This window comes from Trichechus manatus, unplaced genomic scaffold (genome assembly GCF_000243295.1).
Source record: "Trichechus manatus latirostris isolate Lorelei unplaced genomic scaffold, TriManLat1.0 scaffold00017, whole genome shotgun sequence".
NCBI lineage: Eukaryota > Metazoa > Chordata > Mammalia > Sirenia > Trichechidae > Trichechus > Trichechus manatus.
In genome coordinates, this window is record NW_004443953.1 from 18,434,536 (window position 1) to 18,458,073 (window position 23,538).

Consider the following 23,538-nt stretch of genomic DNA (forward strand, 5'->3'; position numbering starts at 1 on the left):
TTGCGCTCTGTAATATCAGCTAGTGATACTACTATAGGTAGTTATAGATGCAAAAGTGCACATTAATATTAAAGGTGAAAAAACACAATGGAGAGTATTGAGATCCAGGGGGACAGAGAAGGCTCTTGTCCTCTTTCCCTGTTGACCAACTCTGCTCCCCTGAGAACATTCGAAAGTGGCTCCAGAGCACCTTGCTCAGGCGCAGGGCTTGCCTTAGATGAGAAATGGGCTCCATTGATTCAAAACAGCCCTGACATCCATCCCCTATCTTTGACATTTAGGCACTGAAATTACTTTTAATTGATTTTCTAATGTTCTGTATGCAGTTGTAAGACCAGAAGTCTCCAAAGTGGAGTGCAATCTATCCCAGGGGTATGGGAAGAAAATATTAGAACTTCTAAATAGATGAAGCCCATATGTGAGAAATAACATGTCACATTCCACACTGAGGTGTCCTGAATTGACTGTGGGGAGGGTGTCCACATGAATAAGAAAATAGTAGAGGTGGCACTTCTAATCCTGGTACACGCTTATTCTCAGCCACATTTTGCGGTTAAAAAAGATAGTTTAATCAGATCTGATAAGAGGTCAGACAAAAAAATTCAAAAAGGTCAAGGAAACTGTTGGGAACGTGGATTGTGATCCAGTCTCATAACTGATGAATTTCACCTTAAGTACATTGCGCTCTGTAATATCAGCTAGTGATACTACTATAGGTAGTTATAGATGCAAAAGTGCACATTAATATAAAAGGTGAAAAAACACAGAAGCCAAATTTGTTGCCATTGAGTCAATTCTGACTTGTGCAACCCATGTGTTACGGAGTAGAACTTCTCGGTAGGATTTTCTTGGCAGTAATCTTTACAGCAGCAGGTTGCCAGACCTTTCTTTTGTGGTGCCACTGGGCAGGTTCAAACCACCAACCTTTAGGTTAGTTGTTGTGGTGGGTGCCTTCGAGTCCAGCGCGAACCATTTGCACCACCCAGAGACCTTGTTTCACTTAAGGAAAGCGCAATCAAAACAGTAAGGAGAGCATGGTCTAGACTAGCATTTCCCCAGCAGTGTGTCCTGGAGCACAAGCTCCTCAAGAGGTAATGCACTAGAAGTTCTAACCACCCTTCACTAACAGACTCTTGGATTACCTGAAGTGCTCTATTCCATTCTTGTGACACAGGCTGGCTGGCAAAGTACTCACAAATTACAGCATTTATGTTGCACACATTTACCTAGCCATCATTGTTTGCTCCAAACGTGTTTATGCCGGGTTTGCTTGTCATTGTATTTGAGCAATTTAATTAAATATTATGTAAACCCATGAAATAGGAGTGTTCTATAAAAACTAAATTAAAAGTTTCAAGGAAAACACAAGAAAAGGCTAGTTGTTTAGACGAAGAATGGCTCTCAAATTAGTTGTGGGTCAGATGACTGAAAAGATTAAGCAAAATTGTAAAAATGTGCAAAACTATGTATTTGGGTTGTTTCACAGTCTGTAAGTTCTCCATTAAAATTTAAGGGAAAAAAAAGTCACTAGAAAATGTAGAGCATGCACTATGTATTATGGTTTACAGAAAGATGGTGCAGATCTCCAGTCAGTGGGTACATACGCAAAGAAAAGGCCTAGGCTTATTGTTAAATGATTGGCAATTGTTTACAAATTTATGTATTTTTAAGTTAAATAAAATGTTTAAAATAGTACTTTTCTTTCTTTTTTTTTTTTTTTTTTAAGGATTTTCTGCTTTAAAGGACTTCTTTTGATTGACCAACAATTCTCAGTTCTCATTACATTGGATAGGATGATTTCTACTGTGTTTTGCAGGGGGAGAAAGGTTTTGTTTGCTTGCTTGCTTATTTTCAACAAAAATAAGTTTGGGAAACTCAGAGTTAAGCAAAGCTTAAAAAGGTTCCTCTCCTCCAGGCCTTCTCAGAGTCTTTACTATCCTACTCTGCATTATAAATCTCCAGGAGAGAGAGTATGCAACGTTTCCAAATTTAATTGACCACAGAACCCTTTCCTCCCCTTGGGGCCATCTACCATGAACTCAAGAACTAGTGTTCTGGGAAGCAGTTTGGGAAACACAGGAGTACAAAACACATACATATATTTGAGGCAAGACAGCTTCCAAACTACCATCTGTTTTGGGGTCTGCTGGCTGGTGGGGAAAACCACCTTGATTGGCAGTTGAGTGCCTTCAAGTTTCAGTTCTTCCTTAGCTTAAGACCTGGGGGCCACTCAGGCACTGACGGCTGGTGGTTGTATTAGAGAAGTGAAATGTTACCAAACCAAGATGTCCTTCCTAGAAGGAGCAGGTTGGGTGGAGGTGTTGGTCAGAGACAGGAAATGGCTTGGCCAACAAGAAGTAAAAATTTCCTCCAGTCAAAGGACCCAGGAACAGAGTGAGAGGAGAAAATGAAATCCTAATTAAACCTCCAGTGTGTTGTCTCCCCTCCACCTCCATGCTTTTGTCAGAAACCGCTGCTTCATCTGAAAGAAGCCGTGACCACACACACTGATAATGAGACACAGACAACCAACTCTACTTTGCCAGGAATTACTTCTCTTGGATGAATCTCCCACTTTCCCTGGCTTCCCCTGACTCCTGCTTGGGGGTGTGTGGGATTCATCCAAGAGAAGTAATTCCTGGCAAAGTACAGATGCACGTCTGAACTTCAACATGAAGAGGAAAATTAAAAAACTAAATCTGTTGCTGTCGAATTGATTCCATCTCATAGCAACCCTATAAGACAGAGCAGAACTGCCCCACAGGGTTTCCAAGGAGCAGCTGGTGGGTTTGAACTGCTGACCTTTTGGTTAGCAGCCAAGCTCTTAACCACTGCGCCCCCAGGGCACCATGAAGAAGGAGGACCTATAAAATAACCCTCTTCAGCTGAGCCAGGAGCTAAAACAGCTAATACGGCTCTCAAACTACCCGAAACTGCTCAGTGGACATTTGCCAGGTGATGGGCCCCAAACCAGAGATGTGTGGCGCATTTAGCTCCTCACCAGGCTTGTCTGTGGGCCACAGACCTGCCATTAAAGTACTCTGTAAAAGGAATCCAACTTCTTGTCTGGGAAATTTCTGAAATATACATAAGCTCTGCCTTTTCAAGGTTTAGATTCATAAAAAGTGCTTAAATATCTTAAGAAATGTGAACTATTGGGCACATTGACCCTTGGATTTTCTGCTTCAACTGTGCTGGGACAATGGTGATAAGTCTACTCACCTTCTTAGTCCTAAAGAAAAAGCACAACCAGATTTGTATGTTTATTATGGAAAGTAACCAGTTGTGGAATGTGGAATCCTATTTTCAAAACCAGGCTAATGCAAAGGCCCTAAGCAGAGTGCCTTTTGTATTTAAGGAACAGCAAGGACATAAGAGCGTGGGCAGCGGTGGTTCAGTGGTAGAATTCTCGCCTTCCAAGCAGGAGACCGGAGTTCATTCCCAGCTGGCGTACCTCACGCACAACCACCACCTATCTGTCTGTGGAGGCTTATGTGTTGCTATGATGCTAACAGATTTCAGTGGAGCTTCCAGACTAAGATGGACTAGGAAAAAAGACCTGGCAATCTGCTTCTGAAAATCAGCCAATGAAGACCATGAAGATCACAATGATCCAATCCACAACTGATCGTGGCAATGGCACAGGACCAGGCAGCATTTCATTTTGTTTCACATGGGTCCCTACGAGTCATGCGCTGATGTAGTGGCAGCTAACAACAGCAAGGACATAAGAAATAGTGCAAATACCAGAAGCTCCTGCTCTGTCATATCCACATTTCTGGGAAGACTCTGCTGGGTGCTTCCTCTTGCATACACTTAATCTCCTGTTAAAGAGCCAGAGGTATGAGTAGGAAATTGCATCTAAAATTAGACACAGCGGGGAGCAGGGGGTGGCCCTATGGGTGCTCTTGCTGATGGCTACCTCTACAACAGAAAAGGGAGCAGGGTGGAGCTTGGTTCCTACCTCCAGCTATATAGGTCTCTCTTAGATCTTTCTTCTCAAGACTCAACTGGAGCCACAAACAGAAAGTAAGCCCTACTCTGTCAGTTCTACTCAACGTAATAAAGTATACACTTGCTTTGGCTTTTCCATTAGGATTGCTAAGGAATGTTGGCATACTGACATTGTTCCAACACTGTCATATTATTTTTAAATTTGATTTTTTTTATAAAAATATATTCGCATGGTTCAAAAATTAAAATGAAATAAAAAAGCATGCATTGAGAAGTCTTGATTCCACCTCTGACCCTGTGTACCCCATTCCACCACCTATATGTAATGACTTCTGTTAGTTTCTCGAATATCTTCTCAGTGCTTTTTTATGCAAATACTAATTTATTCTTTCATTCAGTAACTATTTACTGAGCATCTACTGCTTCTAGACTACCACTGTATATTTAGACACTGTTTTAGGCATTTGAGGTACATCAGTGAATAAAATAGCAAAAATCCTTACTCTCATGGAGCTTACAATCTAGAACATGTAGACAGACAATAAGCAATAAACATAAGAAATAAGAAAACAATGGATTAAGGAGAATGGTATTGTGGAGGTTTGAAGGAGGCAGGCTGCAATATTAAATAAGGTAGTGGTCAGGATAGACCTCATTGAAAATGTGTCATTTTGAGCAAAATTTGAAGAAGGTGAGGGAGGTAGCTGTGTGGGTATGTGAGGGGAGAGCCAATAGAAAGGCCCTAAGCAGACCATGCCTGTCAAGTTTAAGTGACAGCAAGGACACATAGTGGCTACAACAATGGGCTCAAACATAGCAACAATTGTGAAGATGGAGCAGGACCAGGCAGTGTTTTGTTCTTTTGTGCATAAGGTCACTATGAATCGAAACTGACTTGACAGCACCTAAAAACAATAACAATAAAGGACTCAAGTGTAGCTGAAGAAGAGTGAGAGAGAGGAGAATAGTAGATGAAGTCAAAGAAGGAGGCGGGAAAGAGGACAGATAATATAGGGCCTTACAGGCCATTATAAGGACTGTAAAGTTTACTCTGAGTGTGATGGGGAGCCATCCCGGGATTCTGAGAAAAGAAGTGACATTATCTGACTTATATTTTAACAGACTCTCCCTGGCTCTTGTGTTGAGAATAGACTGTAAAGGAAGAAAAGGTACAAGAAGGAAGAAGCTGGTTTGGAGGCTATTTCAATCATCTAAGCATGCGGAGATGGTGGCTCAAACAAGGTTGGGAGCAATGAGAGTAGTAAGAGGACAGGTGCTTGGTATATTTTAAAGGAGGCACTAATGGATTGGCTATTGGGTATAGGAAAAAGAGACGACTCAGTGATGACTCCAAGACTGCTGACCTGAGCAATTGGGAAAATGGAATTGCCACCAGCTAAGATAGAGAGGATTGTAGATGAGGTAAATCAGGGAGGAAAGATTAGGAATTTAATTATGTACAAGTTAAGTTTGAAATGCATTTTAAAGGTCCTAGTAGAGATGCCAAGTGGGTGGTTGTTGTTGTTAGTTGCCATTGAGTTGATTGGACTCTGCAAACATTGTGACACTATGTGTGCAGAGTAGAACTGCTCCATAGGGATTTCAAGGCTGTGACTTTTTGGGAGCAGATTGTCTGGCTTTACCTCTCAGGTGCCTCTGGATGGGTTTGAACCACCAACCTTTCTGCTAGGAGTCGAGCACCTAACCGTTTGAAGCCATCCAGGGATTCTGGCAAGTGGGTATTTAGCCATGAGACTAGATGATATTACCAAGGGAGTGAAAAGAAGAGGTGGACCAAAGGCTGAGCCCTGGGACCCTCTGATGTTAAGAGCTGGGGTGGGGAGGGAAAAAGAGAACCAGCAAAGAAGCCCTAGAGGGAACTACGAGGAAAAGTAAGACAGAGTGGTATCCCAATGCCTTGTGAATGAAGTTTTCCAAGCAGGAGGAAGTGACAAATTGTGTCAAATGCTATTGGTAGCACAAGTAAAATTAGGACTGAGAACTAACCATTGGATTTAGCTACAGGGAGGTCACTGGTGTTTGACAAGATCAATTTCACTGGAGTGGTAGAGGTAAAAGCCTGATAAGTGGGTTTAAGAAGGAATTTGAAAGAAATAACAAATGGTGAGCTTAGATATTTTTTTCTGGGAGTTTTGCTACAAAAACGGAGCAAAGAACAAGACAATAGCTCACGGAGAAAGTGAGCTCAAGGGAAGGATTTTTATGATATGAGAGAAACAATGGCATACTTGTGTACTGTTGTGAATATCCAGGAAAGAGGGGAAAGTGATGATATAGGAAAAAGAAGGGAGACTTTCTAGAGCAATGACCTTGAGTAGGCTTGTGGGCATGCCCACCCCTTTATTATCTTTATTATATCTTTTTTAAAGATAAAACATAGCATTTTATATGCACTGTTCTGCACCTTGCATTTTTCACTTAACAGTCTTTGGTGCTTTCATATCAGTACAGGAAGAATTTCCTTTTTCTTTTTTTTACAGCTGCATGCTACCCCATTACAGGGATGTGCCACGGTTTAGTAACTAGACCTTTAAAGGTGGACACTTGTGCTGTTTCTAGTCTTTTGCTGCCATAAACAAAGCTTCTCTGAGTAACTTTGAATAGGCCTTATTTCATAGGCTCATCTGTGACTCTTTTCTGGATTTCCTACCCTTTTTTATTAACTATCTATTCAAATTAATTTTGCCCCATAGCACCAGGAATGTACTTTAACAGGTAAATATAATAGTTCATCACTTATTTCTGATATTTGTGTTAGACCAAAATAATTGTGCAGATACATAAAGGGACTTATTGAGATCAGATGTCATGAAGGGCCAATGATAACACTTGACTCTGGGTTTTCACTTATGGTCATGGAATGTGATTTCCTGACTTCAGAGATAACTTTTCCAAATCTCATGAAGAATCTTGTTAAAGATCTTCCTTATCTCCATGTTCCAGAGGGTCTTGGGTCCTCCACCACCTCCTCCTCTCTGCCACCCCACACATGAGTTGTGTGTTTGGAAATGGCAGTATGTTGTGTCCAATGTTATGTCTCAGAGAGTTGCCATTTCATAGCCATTAATGGTTGCTCAATGTTTCATGATACTGGTATATGTTTTGGCATGTTTTCCTCTCTAGAGCTTTGGAAAAACCAAGTCATGAAAGAAAACTTTTCAGTTGTAAGACCACAAATAGTTGAAAATTTTATACAGAGATTAATGGAGAATTACCAGGATGGTGAGTTAGAGGTATGTATTGAAAATTAGTCATTCTGGTCTTTTTAAACGTAAACCCAAACAAGGTAGACTTTCTCCTTCCACATTGATTAATGCTTCTCTTACTCCCTTTGAATGATGATATGATTACTGAGGCTGAACCCAAAATCGTAATCATTTGTTACCATTTTCTTTTCTGGATTTCCAATAAGGATAGGAATAATTAGAATGCACGTGTTGGCTAATTTCAGATTTGGTCACATTTTTAAAGTAACCTTGGAGTTTGTTTATGAGCTAATTTTTAGCAACATTTCCTATTATTGATTTTTTTAGTATAAAAAATTTTAAAGAAGAAAACTAAAATAGCCCATAATACCACTACCTAGAAACACATCCCCTACAAAATATTTTTGAAATGTGCAATATGAAAAAAATTAACAGCACAAAAAGGCAACATTTCCTCTCCGCCCCCCCACCCCACTTCACCTTCCCCAGTTTCCTCTCCACAAACGAAGCGTTGACAATTTTTTTTGTGTTATCCTTCTAGAAAAATATTTGAACCCATAACAGCTCTGTATGATATATATTTTTAAAATATAGAAAAAATATATTTTCCAGATTTACTGGCCTAAAGAAGACTGGAGAAACCTCGAGAGTATGGCCCCCAGACACCCTTTTAGCTTAGTGGTGAAGTTACCTCCGAGGTTCACTGTTCAGCCTGGGAGTGGACAGCCCCGTAAAACCAAATGAGACTAATGAGGTACAGGAGTCTAGTGACAAGGGCCAGAAGGCAGAAGGGGACAAGGAAGCTGGCGATAGGGAACCCAAGGTTGAGTAAGGATATTGTTGATGTGTTGTGAGATTGTTAACCATTGTCATAGGGCAACATTTGTAGTAACTGTTAAATGAGAAACTATTTTGTTCTGTAAGCCTTTATCTTAAGTGAGAATAACAGCACAATTGGAAGAGCGTAGTCAATGTCACTGAACTGTGCATGTAGAAATTTTTGAAATGGTGTATCTTTGGCTATGTATATTTTCACCAAAAAAAAAGGTTGAGAAGTTAGAGGGTTAATATGTTGTGGGGTTGTTAACCAATGTCATAAAACAACATGTGTACTACTGTTTCATGAGAAACTATTTGTTCTGTAAGCCTTCACCTGAAGTACAATAAAATATAAATAGAATAAAATAAACAATAACACCCGTGAGGAATGTGATCCTTTAACAATCAACTATATGAAACCAAACTGTCAATCTTTACCCAAAAGCAAAGATGAGAAGGCAAGCAGGGGCAGGGAAACTAGATGGATGGAAATGGGGCAGTCGGGGTAGAAATGGTGAGGGCACTGACACATTGCAGGGATTGTAACCAATGTCATGGAACAATTTGTGCATGAATTGTTGAATGGGAATCCAATTTTCTGTATAAACCTAAAACAAAATAAAATATTAAAAAAATGTATTTAATATACCCCCACTCAACTGAAGGGTCCCCTTGAGAAGTGTCTTAGTGTGGGTTCTCTAGAGGAGCAAAACTAGTAAGGCATATAGATAGCGAGATTTACTGCAAGGAAATGGCTCATGCAATTGTGGGGGCTGGCAAGTCCCAAATCCATAGGTCAGGCAGCAGGTGAAGACCTCTGCTGGCTCACAGGATTAAGGGGCTGGTGCATCTGCAGGTCAGGTGGCAGGCTGGAGACTTCTGCAGACTTACGTCCCAAGAACTGGAGGTCAGGTGACAAGAAGAGTACAGGGTCGAGAGAGAGCACGAGCTTTGCCAGAGCATCCACTTATATACTGGAGGCAGGCCTCACCCCCAAAGAAACTTCCCTTTGGACTGATTGGCTGATCACATCAGATCACATCATGGAACGTGATTACATTATATTACATGATGGAAGAGCACCCAGTCCAGTGTCTGCCAAACCACTGAGAATCATAGCCTAGCCAACATGACACGTAACATTAACCATCACAAGCAGGACCCTACAGAGAGAGTGGGTTGGGAGGAGGCTGGGCTCAGGGGGAAGGCATGAGGTAAGGTCTTCTTCCTTTCACCCCTAACTACTGTCCATAATACTCGAGGTGACTCTGCCTGTCCTCAGTGGAGGTTTTCATCTCCTGATTCTGTTGTCCGTATCTTGAGTGCACCCTGCCCACCTGACACAACTGATGACTTTTTCAAAGCTTTACTGTCTTTTATTATACTACTTTATAATTACATTGTTTTAGAAAATAGAAATATATGTGTCAGAAAATGCATTCATAATCTTACCATTCATTGATAACCACTATTATCATTTTAGTGTATTTCCTTCCAAACTTTATTTATAAATTTAACTTTTTTCTATTTATGCCTTTTTTTTTTTTTTTTTTTACAAATTAAGATTATTCCAGGCTCAGTGGTTAAGAGCTCAGCTGCTAACCAAAAGGTCAGCAGTTGGAATCCACCAGTTGCTCCTTGGAAACCCCATAGGGCAGTTCTACTCTGTCCTATAGGTTCGCTATGAGTCAGAATCGACTCGGTGGCAATGGGTTTGGTTTTTGGGTATGTTAAACATCTTTCCTTGTCAATAAGCATATATCTACAGAGTAATTTTTAGTGGCTGATTAGTATTTTATTGTATAGATGGGCCAGAACGGATTCAGCCCATTTTCCATTGTGAAACACTTTAGATTGTTTCCATTTTTCTTTCCTATTGGAAAGAATACTGTAAAGAACATCTCTTTACATCTATTTTTGGGTATAACTTTTATTATTCTCTAAAGATAAATTCCTAGAAGAGGAATTACTGGGTCAAAGGGCATGAGCATTTTAAAATGTTTTTGTAGATACTGCCGGCTTGCTCTCCACAATACAGCACAGATTCCCCCGCCCATCAGCAGTGGGTGAGCGAGCCACCTTCCTCGCTCCTTCATCAGTACTGGGTTTTATTGTTATTTTCCATCTCTGCTAGTTTGTCTTAAGAACTGGCCTTGGCAAAGCCTGTCATGGGCTTTCTCTGGAGGTCACTGGGAGCACTGAGGTCGTACTGAAAGGACAGCATTCTGGGCCCTTCCAGGACAATTGATTCAGAGTTAGGGAAATTGTCCCAGGCTCCAGGGAAAGCCTCACTTCTGCAGCTGACCACCAGCGTGCTGAGAGCCTGTCTTGACCCTGGAAGTGTCACAGATAAAGCTCATGTAAGGATGGAGATTGGGTCTTACTCTTGACCCCATAAGATCCCCAGAAACACACAGAGACACACTCCCTGATACAGACAGAAAGAGACACGCGCAGACACATGGACACTCACATAGATAAACATACACTGATACAGACACACACATGCTCACATCCTACTCAGGTGGATCTATCCTCCTTCTACATATTGGCTCCCATTTCTCTCCAAATCTATGGCTGCCTTGGAGGGGTGGGCTTTTCCTCTGTTCTTTAATGGCCCTGTTCAAAAAGGGTGCCCAATCTCCTGGAGAAAGCAGAGACTGGACTTGTCTAGAGAGTGAGCAGTATGGCCCTTAGACGGGAGCAAGAGGGGCCCCTGCCTTATACCCCATACTTTAGAGGGCACCACTCTGGCCCTTCTCCAGCCACACACTTCCTCACCGGGTAAGAAACCCCTGGGGCCAAGGGGACATGCCCTCCCAGAGCCCCTGCTTTCCTTCTGGGCCATGTTCCAGCACCTGGAACCCTGGAATTCCCTGCATGGGCCTCTTTCCTGATTATCTTCATTAGGTTGGGTTCTCTAGAGAAACAAAAGCAGTGAAGCATGTGTATACATATATATGTGTGTGTGTATATATATATACACATATATATTTACAGAGAGATTTATCTCAAGGAAATGGCTCACATGGTTGTAGAGGCTGGCAAGTCCCAAGTCTATGGGTCAGGGGTCAGGCATTAGGCTGGAGGCTTCTCCTGACTCACGTAGCTGCAAGAGCTGACGAACTCAAAGATGGCAGCTGCTGCCTCATGGTTGTGAAGGCTGATGAATCCAAAATCAGCAAGTAAGAACTAGAGGTCAGATGCTGACAAGCCGAATGCAGGATCCAGAGCAGAGCAAAAGCCAGCAAGTTTTGCCAGAAAGTCCACATATATTGGATGCAGGCTGCACCCCCAAGGAAACTCCTTTTCAGCTGGTTGGCTACTCACAGCAGATTCCATCATGGAGGTGATTACATTATATCAGATCTCATCAGGGAAGTGATTACATCCTTATACGACTGCCAAACTACATCATAACTGCCAAACCACTGAGATCACGGCCCACCCAAGTTGACACACACCTTAAGGCTCACACTTCCCCAGAGGGGGAGTTGACCTCTTACCACCAGTATGCAGCACACCCCTGGCCTGAGGGGTGGCTGAGGGACAGCTGTGTGCAGGAGTGTAAATGGAGTTCAACAGGAGGCTGCAGCACCCACTCACGTGCATGCAAGGGCCCTCGTGGTATGGAGGTGGCAAGAAGAGGAGTTGTGCTGTAAACTATGAGCCGGGGACCAGCTGTCCCAAAGTCATCACATTTTAGCACAGAACTCAGAGTAGTCCAAGAATTATGCATTCAAATCTGGTCTTCCAGGTCATTTTGAAGATCTATTTTTCAAGGTAGGAGATTAAACATTTTAATTTCACTAGTTTGTTAGTTTGACAACTTTTAAATATTCATAATATTTAGATATACATTATGTGGCTTCCATTTGTATTCTTATCCCTTGCCCTGCAAATGTCAAAAGCAGACCTAAAAGAGGCTTGGAAGACTAGAGCCAATGTTTTGGTCTAGAGGAGAAGTGGAGGTGGGGCTGGGAGCCAAGGCCAGGGGTGCCATGAGACCTGGTATGGCGAGGTGGCCCTGCTGGAGCCACTGTGAATGATGCCCCTTCCTTTTCAGATCACTTTCAGGAAAGACCACCTCGAGGCCTGCCTCCTTTCCTTGAGTTGTGATGTGATGGCAAGAGAACGCAGCAACTTTGAGACCTACTCCATGTGCTATGAGCGGGTGTTGCAGCATGCGAGGCAAAGGCTCTGCCAGAAGCAGCAAGTATGTTCCTAGTGAGAAAAGAACTAAGAGTGGGAACAGATGTGGGCAGGGAAGCCCAGGAGTCACTCAGGAAAGTAAAACTGAGAGGGGGCTTTTCTTACACAAAAATCAAGGTGAATGGTACCCTCCAAGTTATTCTTCTCATTGGCTCATTTTCTTGGGCTCTGGTATTCTCAGCTGCAAAGGTGACAGCCCCAGGGCCATGTGCTTTGGCGGTATCCAGGAGGGAATATAATAGGTGAGCAACCAAGGAACTGGGCCCCAGGGGAATACGTGGAGCTGACATTCCTACCCTCAGCAAACACAAAGGGCACTTGTTCAGTTCCTGGTTGAGTAAAGAAGCCAGGATCCTTGAGTAAACTCTCTTCAGGAGAACTATCATGGGCTGGTCTCGCTGATGAGGCTTCCCTGGAATGAGATCCCACTGGTGGAATCCAAGAGTCACTCCCGTCCTAGATTGCACACTGTTTTGAAAATGAATTGCATAAGAGATTCAGAGTAATTTTAGTTTGTACCTAAGAAAAGTTGAAACACTAGGCAAAATAAATCAAATGAAGTATTAAAATATCAAATATTGAGTCTTAGACTCACTCCCATTTTGGCTTCTCCTTGTCGCTGAGGCCTCTGCATCAGTGTGGATACTGGGAAACCGACACTGTCTGTTGGTACTGTGTTGGACATCAGAAAGTCCAATGGGGGGACAGCACAGTCCTGGCTCCACCTGGGGACTGAAAGCCTCAAAATGGGGCTCCACCCACACAAACAGGAGGTGTCTGGAACACATTACTGAATTGGGCCATTGTGAGAAGAGTAAATATTTGAGTTTGCTTATGCACTGCTTTCTCCTCCTCAGGAGTTAGATGTTATACAAAGAAGTCAGAGGCCACCTGAAGAACATGCTGGTCAGGTAGGTCAGTTACTACTTATATTCATTTCCTGGGGTTGCTGTAACAAAGTGCCACAAACTGGGTGCCTTAAAACCACAGATACTTATTCTCTCACAGTTCTGGAGGATAGAAGTCTAAAATCAAGGTATCAGCAGGCTCTCTCTCTTTGTCTCTCCTAGCTTCTGGTGGTTGCCTGCAATCCTTGGCGTTCCTTGCTTGTAGATGCATCCCTCCAAGCTCTGACTCTGTCATCACATGGAGTTCTCCTCTCTGTGTGTGTCTGTGTCCAAATTTCCTTCCTCTTATAGGGACCCCAGTCATCTTATTAGGGATCACCTTAATCCAGTATGATCTCATTTTAATTTGATTACACCTGCACGGACCCTATTTACAAATAAGGTCACATCCACTGATTCTGGGTGAATATGAAATGGGGTGGGGAAGGGGGGTTTGTTCAACTCAATACACCACTTAAAAGGTGTTCTTTCCCGTTTCTCAAATCCATCCTCTTGGAGTTAGCCAGAAATGAGAATTCCTTAATGTCATTTGCTTGTGCCACCTTCAGGGGTGGCCTGTTGAAGTTCCATCAGTGAAGGAGACCACTGTGGAGACACTCACAGGAATGTTTTCACTTTTTATAAGCAATCCTCCTTAGAGGTCTTTTTTCTTGAGTTTTCTGTTTATTTTTTATTGAAGTTTTTGTTTTTTATTCTGTTGTTGTTATTTCATTCATTTATCATTTTCTTTTTTCTATTGAGACCAGTTAAAGTGCATTCCAACAAAAGAAAGAGGTACTTGGGCTGAGGTGTCAAGGCAAGGCCACACTGAAGATGGGGGCCAAGACAACTGAAGTCTTTTCCCCAACTGAAAACTGCTGAAGCAGTGGCTCTTCTGGGGCCATGCACTCAGCAACCATTTATTGAGCACCTACTACGTGTCTGGCACTGTGCTTTGATTCTTCTGCCCACTTGTGTGCAACAGGATATTTACCCTCTTCACGAGGTTCAAAGTAGAAGTGCAGTTTCAGCACTGATCCACTCAGAACTATTTTGTAGTAGCAGTTTGGGATTCCTAAATTGTTTTCCCTTTAATAAATATTTCTGCTGCTAGGTTGCTGAGCTCAGCCATGATATGATCGTGGAAATCACTGCTCTGAGAGCCCGACTCACCGATCTAGAAGAGGAGAGTCTGAGTCTCAAAAAGCAGATTAGAAAAGAAGTCCAAGAAGAATATGAAGCATTAGTCCAAGCCTTGTTTGTGACCTGTTTACACATAAAAGTGAGTGTCCCTGTGTCCAGACAGCCCTGTGGAGAGCCGGGAGTAACCAAAGCAGCTGGATGCAGAGAGATCAATGACAGAATAGGCTTTGTGGTAACAAGAGATTCTTGGGCCCTAGAATTTTCCAGTCCTAAGCTTTCATTGCAGAAAGATAGGCAGCAATGGCTTGTCATTATTTTACCACGGTAGACACTGAATGTTAGATAATTTAAGTGTTTGTTATTTTCACACTCTATTGCCAGTTGCCATCTGATTGCTGGGTGCTGCTGCTCCAAGGCCCCAACCGTTTATAGCACTGTTTTGTCTATTGAATGTAACTATCTAAGGAGAGAGCACAGTGCATACGACCAGACCAGACCCCAGTGTAGGTCACAGCAGCCACCTCCTGACAGCCCTCTGGGTAGATGCAGAATTTTAATCAGCTTCCAGAAATTTCTCCAGCCCTTTCTCTCACCTCCATCTGGTGTCAGAGCTGCTGACCCGTCAATGAAGACTCATCCCAGGAGAGAAGTAGTAATGGGGTGTCTATGTGCCCAGCACTGTTAAAGCCAGTCACGCTCTTGTATTGTTTGCACAGCTGTAAGATGGATGCCCACACCTAAAATGGGCCGTCACGGAACCTGATCCAGCATCCCAGCAAGTGTGAAGTTCAATACAAATGTACCACCCCCAATTCTAACACCAGTAGACCAGTTGCCATTGAGTCGATTCGACTTACGGCTTCCACAAGCGTGTCAGAGTAGAACTGTGCTCCACAGGGTTTTCAATGGCTGATTTTTTTTGGAAATAGATCACCAGGCCTTTCTTCTGAGGTGCCTCAGGGTGGACTTGACCCTCCAACCTTTCAGTGAGCAGCTGAACACATTAACCATTTGCACCACCAAGGGACTCCTAAGTCCAACACAGCCTTCTCCGATCTTCCCCCTTCCCTACTATTGGGTGCACCACGGAGCCAGTCCCATTTGGGTCCCTATTTCCCTGCCTCTTCCCAGGGATTCCAGAGTGGTCTCTAGGTTTGTTATGTTGACAAGACCTTCCATCAATGCTTTTCCTTGGCCTGGTCATTCCAGAGAGGACTGGAGATCTCCTTCTTACTTGTGAAGGGCCCTCAAAGTACTAATGCTTATAAATATTAAAGAATCAAAACCAAAATGCAATATCCCTAGTGCTATGGGAGAGGGGTGAGCAGACAGTGAAGGCTGGAATTTGCTGAGAGATCTTTCAGATGTGAGATTGTTGGAGAAATTACCTAAGCTCTTTTTGCTACTGCCAGATTCCTAGATAAAAAATAAATTCCCTACTTGTCTCAGGAGAAAATAGTTCCACAGATGCCTCAAAGTAGAAAATCCCTGTGCTAACCCAGGGTCCCAAGAATGCTGTGAAGCTTCAGCTGTGAGGCCAGCAGCCAGGCTTCCTGTCGAGGCTCCCCAGCTGCAAGCTATCTTCCTGCCTTTGTCTCCAAGGAAATGGTTCAGAGGAGAGGACGCCCCAGCCCTACCCCTCACCCTGAGAACACCGGTTCTCTAGTTGTACTTACCAGTGATCAAGCCATTTCACCCTTGCTAGGAGCCCTGGTGGCACAGTGGGTAAGAGCTTGGCTGCGAACTAAAAGGTCGGCAGTTTGGATCCAGCAGCCACTCCTTGGAAACCCTATAGGGTAGTTCTACTCTGCCCTGTAGGGTCACTGTGAGCTGGAATCGACTCAGAGGCAATGAGTTTGGTTTTCGGATTGGTATAAGCCATTCAGAATAAGCTGCTTCATGAGATGTCTGCTGGAGCCTAGACAGGGAGGCAGCCAGCCTGATTCCTTTCTTTATTTTACCTCTTTTTAATGGAGTTCCTTGGTAGTAGCTCATCTACAGTGTTTTGCTGGTCAGATTCAGCTCTAAGACAACATGATACAAAAAACCCCCAGGTTCAACTTCCAAGTACAGTGACCCTATAGACAAAGTAGAACTGTCCCATAGCGTTTCCAAGGAACAGCTGGTGGATTTGAACTGCCAGCCATTTAGTTAGCAGCCGCGCTCTTAACCACTTAGCCAGCAAGGCTCCCAAGTAATTTCAGGAATTGGGAATTCCCAGGGGGCAATTCAATCAGCAGATTTCAGTCTACAGCCTCCCACTGTTCTACATGTTTAACTTGCCTTGGCATCTGACATCCTAGGCATGCTCTAAGACATGCAGGAGTCCAAATGATGAAGGTTTGTGGATTAAAGACAACCCTAAAGGGGCCACTAGTGTGACTTCCATATAATACATGAATAAATAATTGGAGGAGTCCCTGGGTGTTGCAAACAATTAACATGCTAAGCTGCTCACCAAAACATTGGCAGTTTGAGTCCATCCAGAGGCACCTTGGAAGAAAGGCCTGGTGATCAGAGGCAAATTAAAACCCTATGAGCACCGTTCTACTCTGACACACATTGGGTCACCATGAGTCAGAATTGACTCTATGGCAACCGGTAACTGGTAACGATAATTGGGTTGATGATATTTTAATGTGAAATCAATTCTGAAAGTTGGGTTTTAGAAGGAAAAAATGCCTCTTCCTCAGTTGCCCTTTACTCCCCCCAAATCCACTGTACTTCCTTAACTTGAGTTTGCAATTTGCAGGAGAAGCTGGATGAGAACCAGCTTAATTTGATCCAGAAAGTGTGTGAGCTAATCAGCGAGGTGAGAAGAGACGGGATTGACAATATGAAAGACCTAAAGAAAAAATGGGGCTCTGCCAGACCTGAAGAAGAAATAGAAGAGAACCCAGCCAAAGTACATGATTCCATTTAGCAACGGGACAGCAGCATCTCAGCCTAGCGTTTGACCCCACTGTTTACTCCGTTTCCATTCCAGCCTGGTTCCCCTGAGAAAGCACTGCATCAGGCATTTAAGCAGGGCACCAGGGCTCACTGCACAACCGTGTCATCTTTTGGAAGGCATGTTTCTGATGCTAGGATTCGAGTCCTTCCCGAGGGAAGTGTTGGGAGCAGGCTTTTCTGAAAGTGAGCCTTCTTAGCAGGAGCAGCTGCAGGCCTTGGAGGAGGACAACTGCAGCCTGGCCGCCCTGGTGTGCAAAGCCAGGATCCTGGGCCGCGGGAGGCTGGCCGTGCAGCAGGCGCACTTCCGGGGCCAGCTGAGCAGGGCAGAAAAGGTGAGCGCTGGGGGAGGGAGGTTCATCCAGGCCCCGGGGCTTAGCTGCAGCTGCTGAGCTGGTGTTGGTGTCAGGTGGCAGGGCCTTGCTGAAGGATCTGACAGTTTGGGATTTTTCCTGTGGAGGGGCAAGGTCAGAGCACTGGGAGAGAGAAGAGGCAGAAGCAAACGGCAAGAGAGAACAGAGCAGAGGGCTTGAGACAGCTTTGTTAAAATACTGCACATCTTTAGGTTTCTACCATGATTCATCTGAGCTAAATGAAGTAACAAAATAATAAATGGAAAATCTGCTTTAAAGAAAATTGAAACTGAAACACATATTGACAGTGGTTTGGAAACCTTCACTCTTACTGCTTCTGAACGTCTTTATTTAATCTGTCTTATTCTTCTTAATTATAGAATCGGGGGAGCAGTGACCAGCAGGAGCTCCATTCTGCTGGAAGTTTATTTATTTATTTATTTTATTGTTGTAGTTTAAATGAAGTTTACATTTCAAGTTAGTTTCCCATACAAAATTTTATACATACATTGTTACGTGACCCTAATTGCTCTCCCTATACTGTGATAGCACACTCCTCTTTTCCACCCCTGATTCCCCATGTCCAATCAACCAGCTCCTAACCCTCTCTGCCTTCCCATCTCACCTCTGGAGAGAAGCTGCCCGTTTAGTCTCTTGTATCTACTTGAGCTAAGAGGCACACGCCTCACGAGTATCACTTTATGTCCCACAGTCCAGTCCAATCCCTGTCTGAAGAGTTGGCCTTGGAAATGTTTTAGTTCTGGGCTGATAGAGAATCCAGGGGCCATGCTTTCCGGGGTTCCTCCTCTGCTGGAAGTTTTAAAGAACAGTCGATGATGAGGTGGTTTAGATACTGCTTGGGAAACTAAAAATGTGAGAAGGACACTTATTTTTCCTATCGATCTACTGTGTTTGGAATATTTACAGGAAGCTATTCAAAGTAAAAAAGTGTTTGAGCATCAAGCTAATAGCAGAACGAGAAGTGGTTTTGTTTCGTCAAGAGCCGCTGGCGCTCAGGCAGGCCCTTGCCAGGGCTCAGGGTGACAACGTGCGCACGTGGAAGTGGCAGGAGAACCAGGTATCCGGGCCGCAGGGCAGCTCTTTGTTCCTCTTTTTGAGCACACTCTGCAAAGCCAAAGGTAGCAACCAGAGGCAGCCATGTGGCTGCCTGTAGCAGTCACCAGAGCTCCACAGGGTGAAGCTGAGCAGATCTAACAGCCAGAAAAAGATGGCTGGCACCTTGGCTTCCCTCTTCTCCCTCCTTTCCCAGCCATGAAACCAAGGGCAGTGGCCAGCGGGACTTTGTTCTCACTCATATTTGGCTAAGATGATAAAATATTATTCATACACAAGATCGTTTTCCTGTGTGTGTGTGTGTTAACCAGGAGGGTGTCTTGGGTCTGGGTCTCTGCCTTGATCACAATGCTGTTCCAGCCCCAAGCCCACATTCCATTTGTTTTAGGGTACAAAACATCACAAAGTTTATTAAAGCAAAAAGAAAGTTTTATTTGGCATACATTCAAAGAAGCAAGAGTGGGAAAATCGACAATCATGCTGTCACAGCCATGTCCAAGGAATGTTACAGAGTCATCAGTATATATTAACATTACAAATGGACAAAACCATTGAAAGCTTCACCTTTTTACAGTTTGGCTAGAAACTGATTCTACATTTTGAATTGTCTTTATTAATAATCATTGTTATAGGTTTCAGTAATGACAGTCAGGAGGGTCCTGATTGGTCCAACAAATCTTACTATTCACTAAATGCTAATAGAAAAAGATAAGAGTGGGAGGGAAGGTATGTGGGTCATTTGTGCTGTTCTATTAGTTTACCTGAACCAAAAAAAAAAAAAAACCAAACCCATTGCTGTCGAGTCAATTCCGATTTTTCAGAGTGACCCTAAAAGATGTTTTCCAAGATTATCCTAGCTATTATCTTCATACCTCAGGGCCCAGTTGATGCATCCTTGTGAGTCCTTGTGAGTCCAGCGCCACCTGGGTCACATTTTAGAACAAGGAATAATGGCTCCAATATTATTTCCTAAATCACATTGACAGCAAACCTCTGCATGTGGAGGGTGGGGCAGAGTCAGCTCTACCCCCAAGCAGTGGGTCTCGGGTCCTTTCCTGATTACCCACATTCAGTCTTACTCTCAGAGTTTACTGCTGCCCCAGAGGGATGGCACCAAATAAGGGTGTTTTCAGTCTAAACTCTTAATAACTGTGCTAACCCGTTGAGGATGATTAAAACAGAGACCCTAGATTTAAAGAAAGAACAGCTGAGTTTAAATAACGGCCTGAGAAAGCTGGGCATAATTAAAGCATGAAATAAAAGTTGCTTATTTGATCATTTTGGACCCTAATGCTTCCATTATTGTGCGTCAGGTGAATTAATTATAGAAAGTACTTGGCAAACAGTAAAGTCACCATACAAATGTCAATAAGTATTCGTGTTAATATTATAATTAAGTATTGACCATCTAGTATCATGGTGCTAACCAAAACAAACAAACAAACAAAAAGAAACCCATTGCCATCGAGTTGATTCGGACTCACACTGACCTGATAGGACAGAGTAGAACAGAGGAGAACTGCCCCGGAGGGTTTCCAAGGAGCTGCTGGTGGATTCGAACTGCTGACCTCATGGTTAGCAGCTAAGCTCTTAACCACTGCGCCACCAGGGCTCCTTTATGGTGCTACTTATTAGCAATATTTCAGAACAGAGCCAAATGATTACTACTCTTCTTCTTTATCCAACAAATATCTGGCATCCCCAAAGCTACTTTGGAAGTCAAGACAGAAACAAGATTAGAACCTCCTTTCCCCACCTCTTACATGTATTGCATCACCCTGTCTCCCAGTGGAGCCCTGGTGGTGCAGTGGCTAAGAGCGCCCCTGCTAACCAAAAGATCGGCAGTTTGAACCCACCAGCCGCTCCTTGGAAACCCTACAGGGCAGTTCTACTCTCTCCTATAGGGTCGCTATGAATTGGAATCGACTCCACGGCAATAGGTGTGGGTGTATGTCTCCCCATATTAAACCCTTAATGCTGCTATCTCAAGATAAAGGCTGAATAATAATGCAAGTTTAGCTTGTGATAGATATGCGTATTTGGTTAATAAGCTAATTAACATACACATTATCATCAGATCTTGGAATTAAGAGACCAGATTATTTGGCCTGGTGTTGGTGTATAGAAACATTATCACTTTCCTGGTTTTTGTTGTTATTTGTTTGGTTCCCTCTGCATATTGTCTCAGGACTTACAATATAAATGCCAGGCTGGGCTAGAGACGCTGGTGGTCTTGCTGCTGGCTGGCATAGGACAGAACAGCTGAGCTGTGTTACCTTGAGCCCAAGAAAACACTGCATAATTCTACCCCTGGGCCCTAAAGGAGGGGATGGTGATAGGGTCGACCAGCCTCTTGTTCTCTGCCTTCGTCTACCAACACACACTCTGCTTTTTTTGTTTCCTTTGGTCTTTTCCTACCATAGGTTCAGTTGCTGAAGGAGTTAGAACACAGAGTGAATGAGGAAGCTCTCGACTGGCAGCAACTGGATTTACTGAAAACATCCAGCATGAAGAAGCTCTTGGCGATGCGGAGCAAAAAGAACAGCAACTGCAGCGCCTTATAGAAGAGGCTGAGAGGGCTTCTAAACTGGGCCAGTTTCAGCAGAAAAAAATCAAGAGAGAAATCCGACAGGTAAACTCCAGTGAGAGGTAGTGGCCACTAGTAAGTGAACTAGGGTGCTCTGGCAAGAACTGTTTCATTCTTCAGTCTTTTCCATGCCCCCTCTTGTTTTCCACAGCAGCACATCTCAACCTTTGTCACATCTAGGCACACTAGGAAAATGGTAATGTTTATACCGACACTGGGGTGACTGTGCCCACTGCTTATGGCAAGAGATGATGGCTGACTGCCTCAAGGCTCAAAATCTTAGGCACACATGTGACCAGCTTGAAAAACATGTTTCTGCAGAACTCTAGTCTTTGAACTAAGAAGTCTTTAGAAAATTCTGAGGAGTCTGGAAAAGTGGCAAGTATTATGGAAGCCATAATAAGATTTTGTTCAAGGTATTTCTGGATTTGCAAGCATGGTTTGCAGACACAATATATTTTTGTTAAATATACTCCACAGTTTAAAAAAAAAAATTAAAGGAAATAAGATAAGGTGAATGTGTGGATTAATGAAAAAGTCCAACAAAGGAGATCACAGAATGTAATTCAATACAAAAGGAAAAAGAAACAGCACCTCACAGAGCAGGCAATTCATACATATTCATTGAATGAATAAATCAATTAATTCACTGGAGTTATTAGAAGAAATTGGAAAATCAAATTATTGGCCAAGTTTTTCAAGTGCTCAAGGAGGCCAAAAGATAAATGGTCACTAAAATGGATAAAAATGAAATTGATGGAAGTCTTGAGAAAATATTTTTGTAAAAATGGGGAGAGAAAATGAGTAGCTATAGAATTAAAAAAAATAGAATTTTCCATTTATTTCATGAAAAGTAAACTAAAATATGGCTGAACCGGTAAGAAAAATTTGGCATCACACATCTGCTTTACAAATTATGCCTTTCTAAATAAGCAAAAAAAACCAAATCCGTTGCCATCGAGTTGATTCCAATTCATAGCGACCCTGTAGAACAGAGTAAAACTGCCCCATAGGGTTTCCAAGGAGCGGCTGGTGGATTCAAACTGCCTATCTTGTGGTGAGCAACCGAGCTCTTAACCACCGCACCACCAGGCTCTGCCTTTCTAAAAGCCACCACAAAATCAGGGAGGTTCATAGATCAGTATTTCAAAGTCCTCTCTAGTTAGTGGAGCCCTGGTGGCGCAGTGGTTAAGAGTTCTGGTTGCTAACTGAGAGGTCAGCAGTTTGAATTCAATGGCAATGGGTTTGGTTAGATTTTTGGTCTCTAGTTAGTAGCTAGTTATTTGGTTAATGGCAGAGATTCCAGAGGTAGTCAAAACAGGAATATTTGGAGATTTCTCTCAATAAATGCATTTTTGATAAATGTATGTAAAAACCACCATTGGCCCTTTCTAAACTACTCCTCCAGCTCTCCCAACAGCTCATGTATCCTAGGGCTTGTTGTGTGCCATCGAGTTGATCCTGACTCATGGTGACCCCATGTGACAGAGCAGAGTTGCCCCACAGGGTTTTCTTGTCTGTAATCTTTACAGGAGCAGATACTGCACATCCTGCAGAGCCTCTGGGTAGATTCAAACCGCCAACCTTCTGGTTAGCAGCCAAGTGCTTAACAGTCGTGCCACCAGGGCTCCTTTCATATACCACTTTTTGTTAGGTGCTTCAAGTCTATTCTGACTCCTAGCGACCCTGTATGACTGACAGAGTAGGACTGCCCCTGTAGAGTTTTCTTGGCTGTAATCTTTATGGAAGCAGATCAACAGGTCTTTCTCCTGTGGAGCCACTGGAGGGGTTCAAACCACCAACCTTTCCATCAGCAGCTGAGCGTTTATAGCAATCCACCCTACACCAGAAGAGCCCCCATGACTAGCAGAGAGGCCTCTTGAATCCAGCTCCAGTTTTCCAACTCTGTGGTGGGTATTGACTGGCCTCAGCGAGCATCCATGGCCTTGCTTACTCCTACACCTGGCGAGGTCTTGTAGAGCATAGGCCCTGGAGTCAGAATGCCCAGTTCACAACCCCAGGGCCCCCAAAAGTCACTAGTTGTGTCACCGTGGGCAAGGTCTGGGGCTTCTCTGTGCGTTAATTTCCTCATCAATAAAATGGAGATAATAATGGTACTCATCTTTTTATGAGATCTGGGGGAAGATTAATTAACTCAAATAAAGTGCTTGGAACAGGATCTGACATGTAACTCTCAATAAATGTTGGCTGTTTATATTTTTGTTGGGAATACGAAGTGGACAAGTTTTGAAAACAGGTAGATAGACCTGGATTCAAATTCTATCTCTGCCACTAACTGGTTGTGTGATGTTGGGTGAGTCACTGAAACTACC

At 43.3% G+C, this 23,538-nt stretch overlaps 1 protein-coding gene across 1 annotated transcript in view; it reads left to right on the forward strand.

Moving 5' to 3' along the window:
• Positions 1-23,538, forward strand: part of LOC101350950 (coiled-coil domain-containing protein 162-like) — a 58,095-nt gene that overhangs the window by 19,577 nt on the left and 14,980 nt on the right. The window contains 9 exon segments of the mRNA XM_012554406.2: positions 7,099-7,208; positions 12,067-12,216; positions 13,070-13,123; positions 14,214-14,381; positions 16,995-17,147; positions 17,395-17,532; positions 18,476-18,622; positions 21,042-21,138; positions 21,141-21,250. Coding sequence (XP_012409860.1) covers positions 7,099-7,208; positions 12,067-12,216; positions 13,070-13,123; positions 14,214-14,381; positions 16,995-17,147; positions 17,395-17,532; positions 18,476-18,622; positions 21,042-21,138; positions 21,141-21,250 — 1,127 coding nt within the window.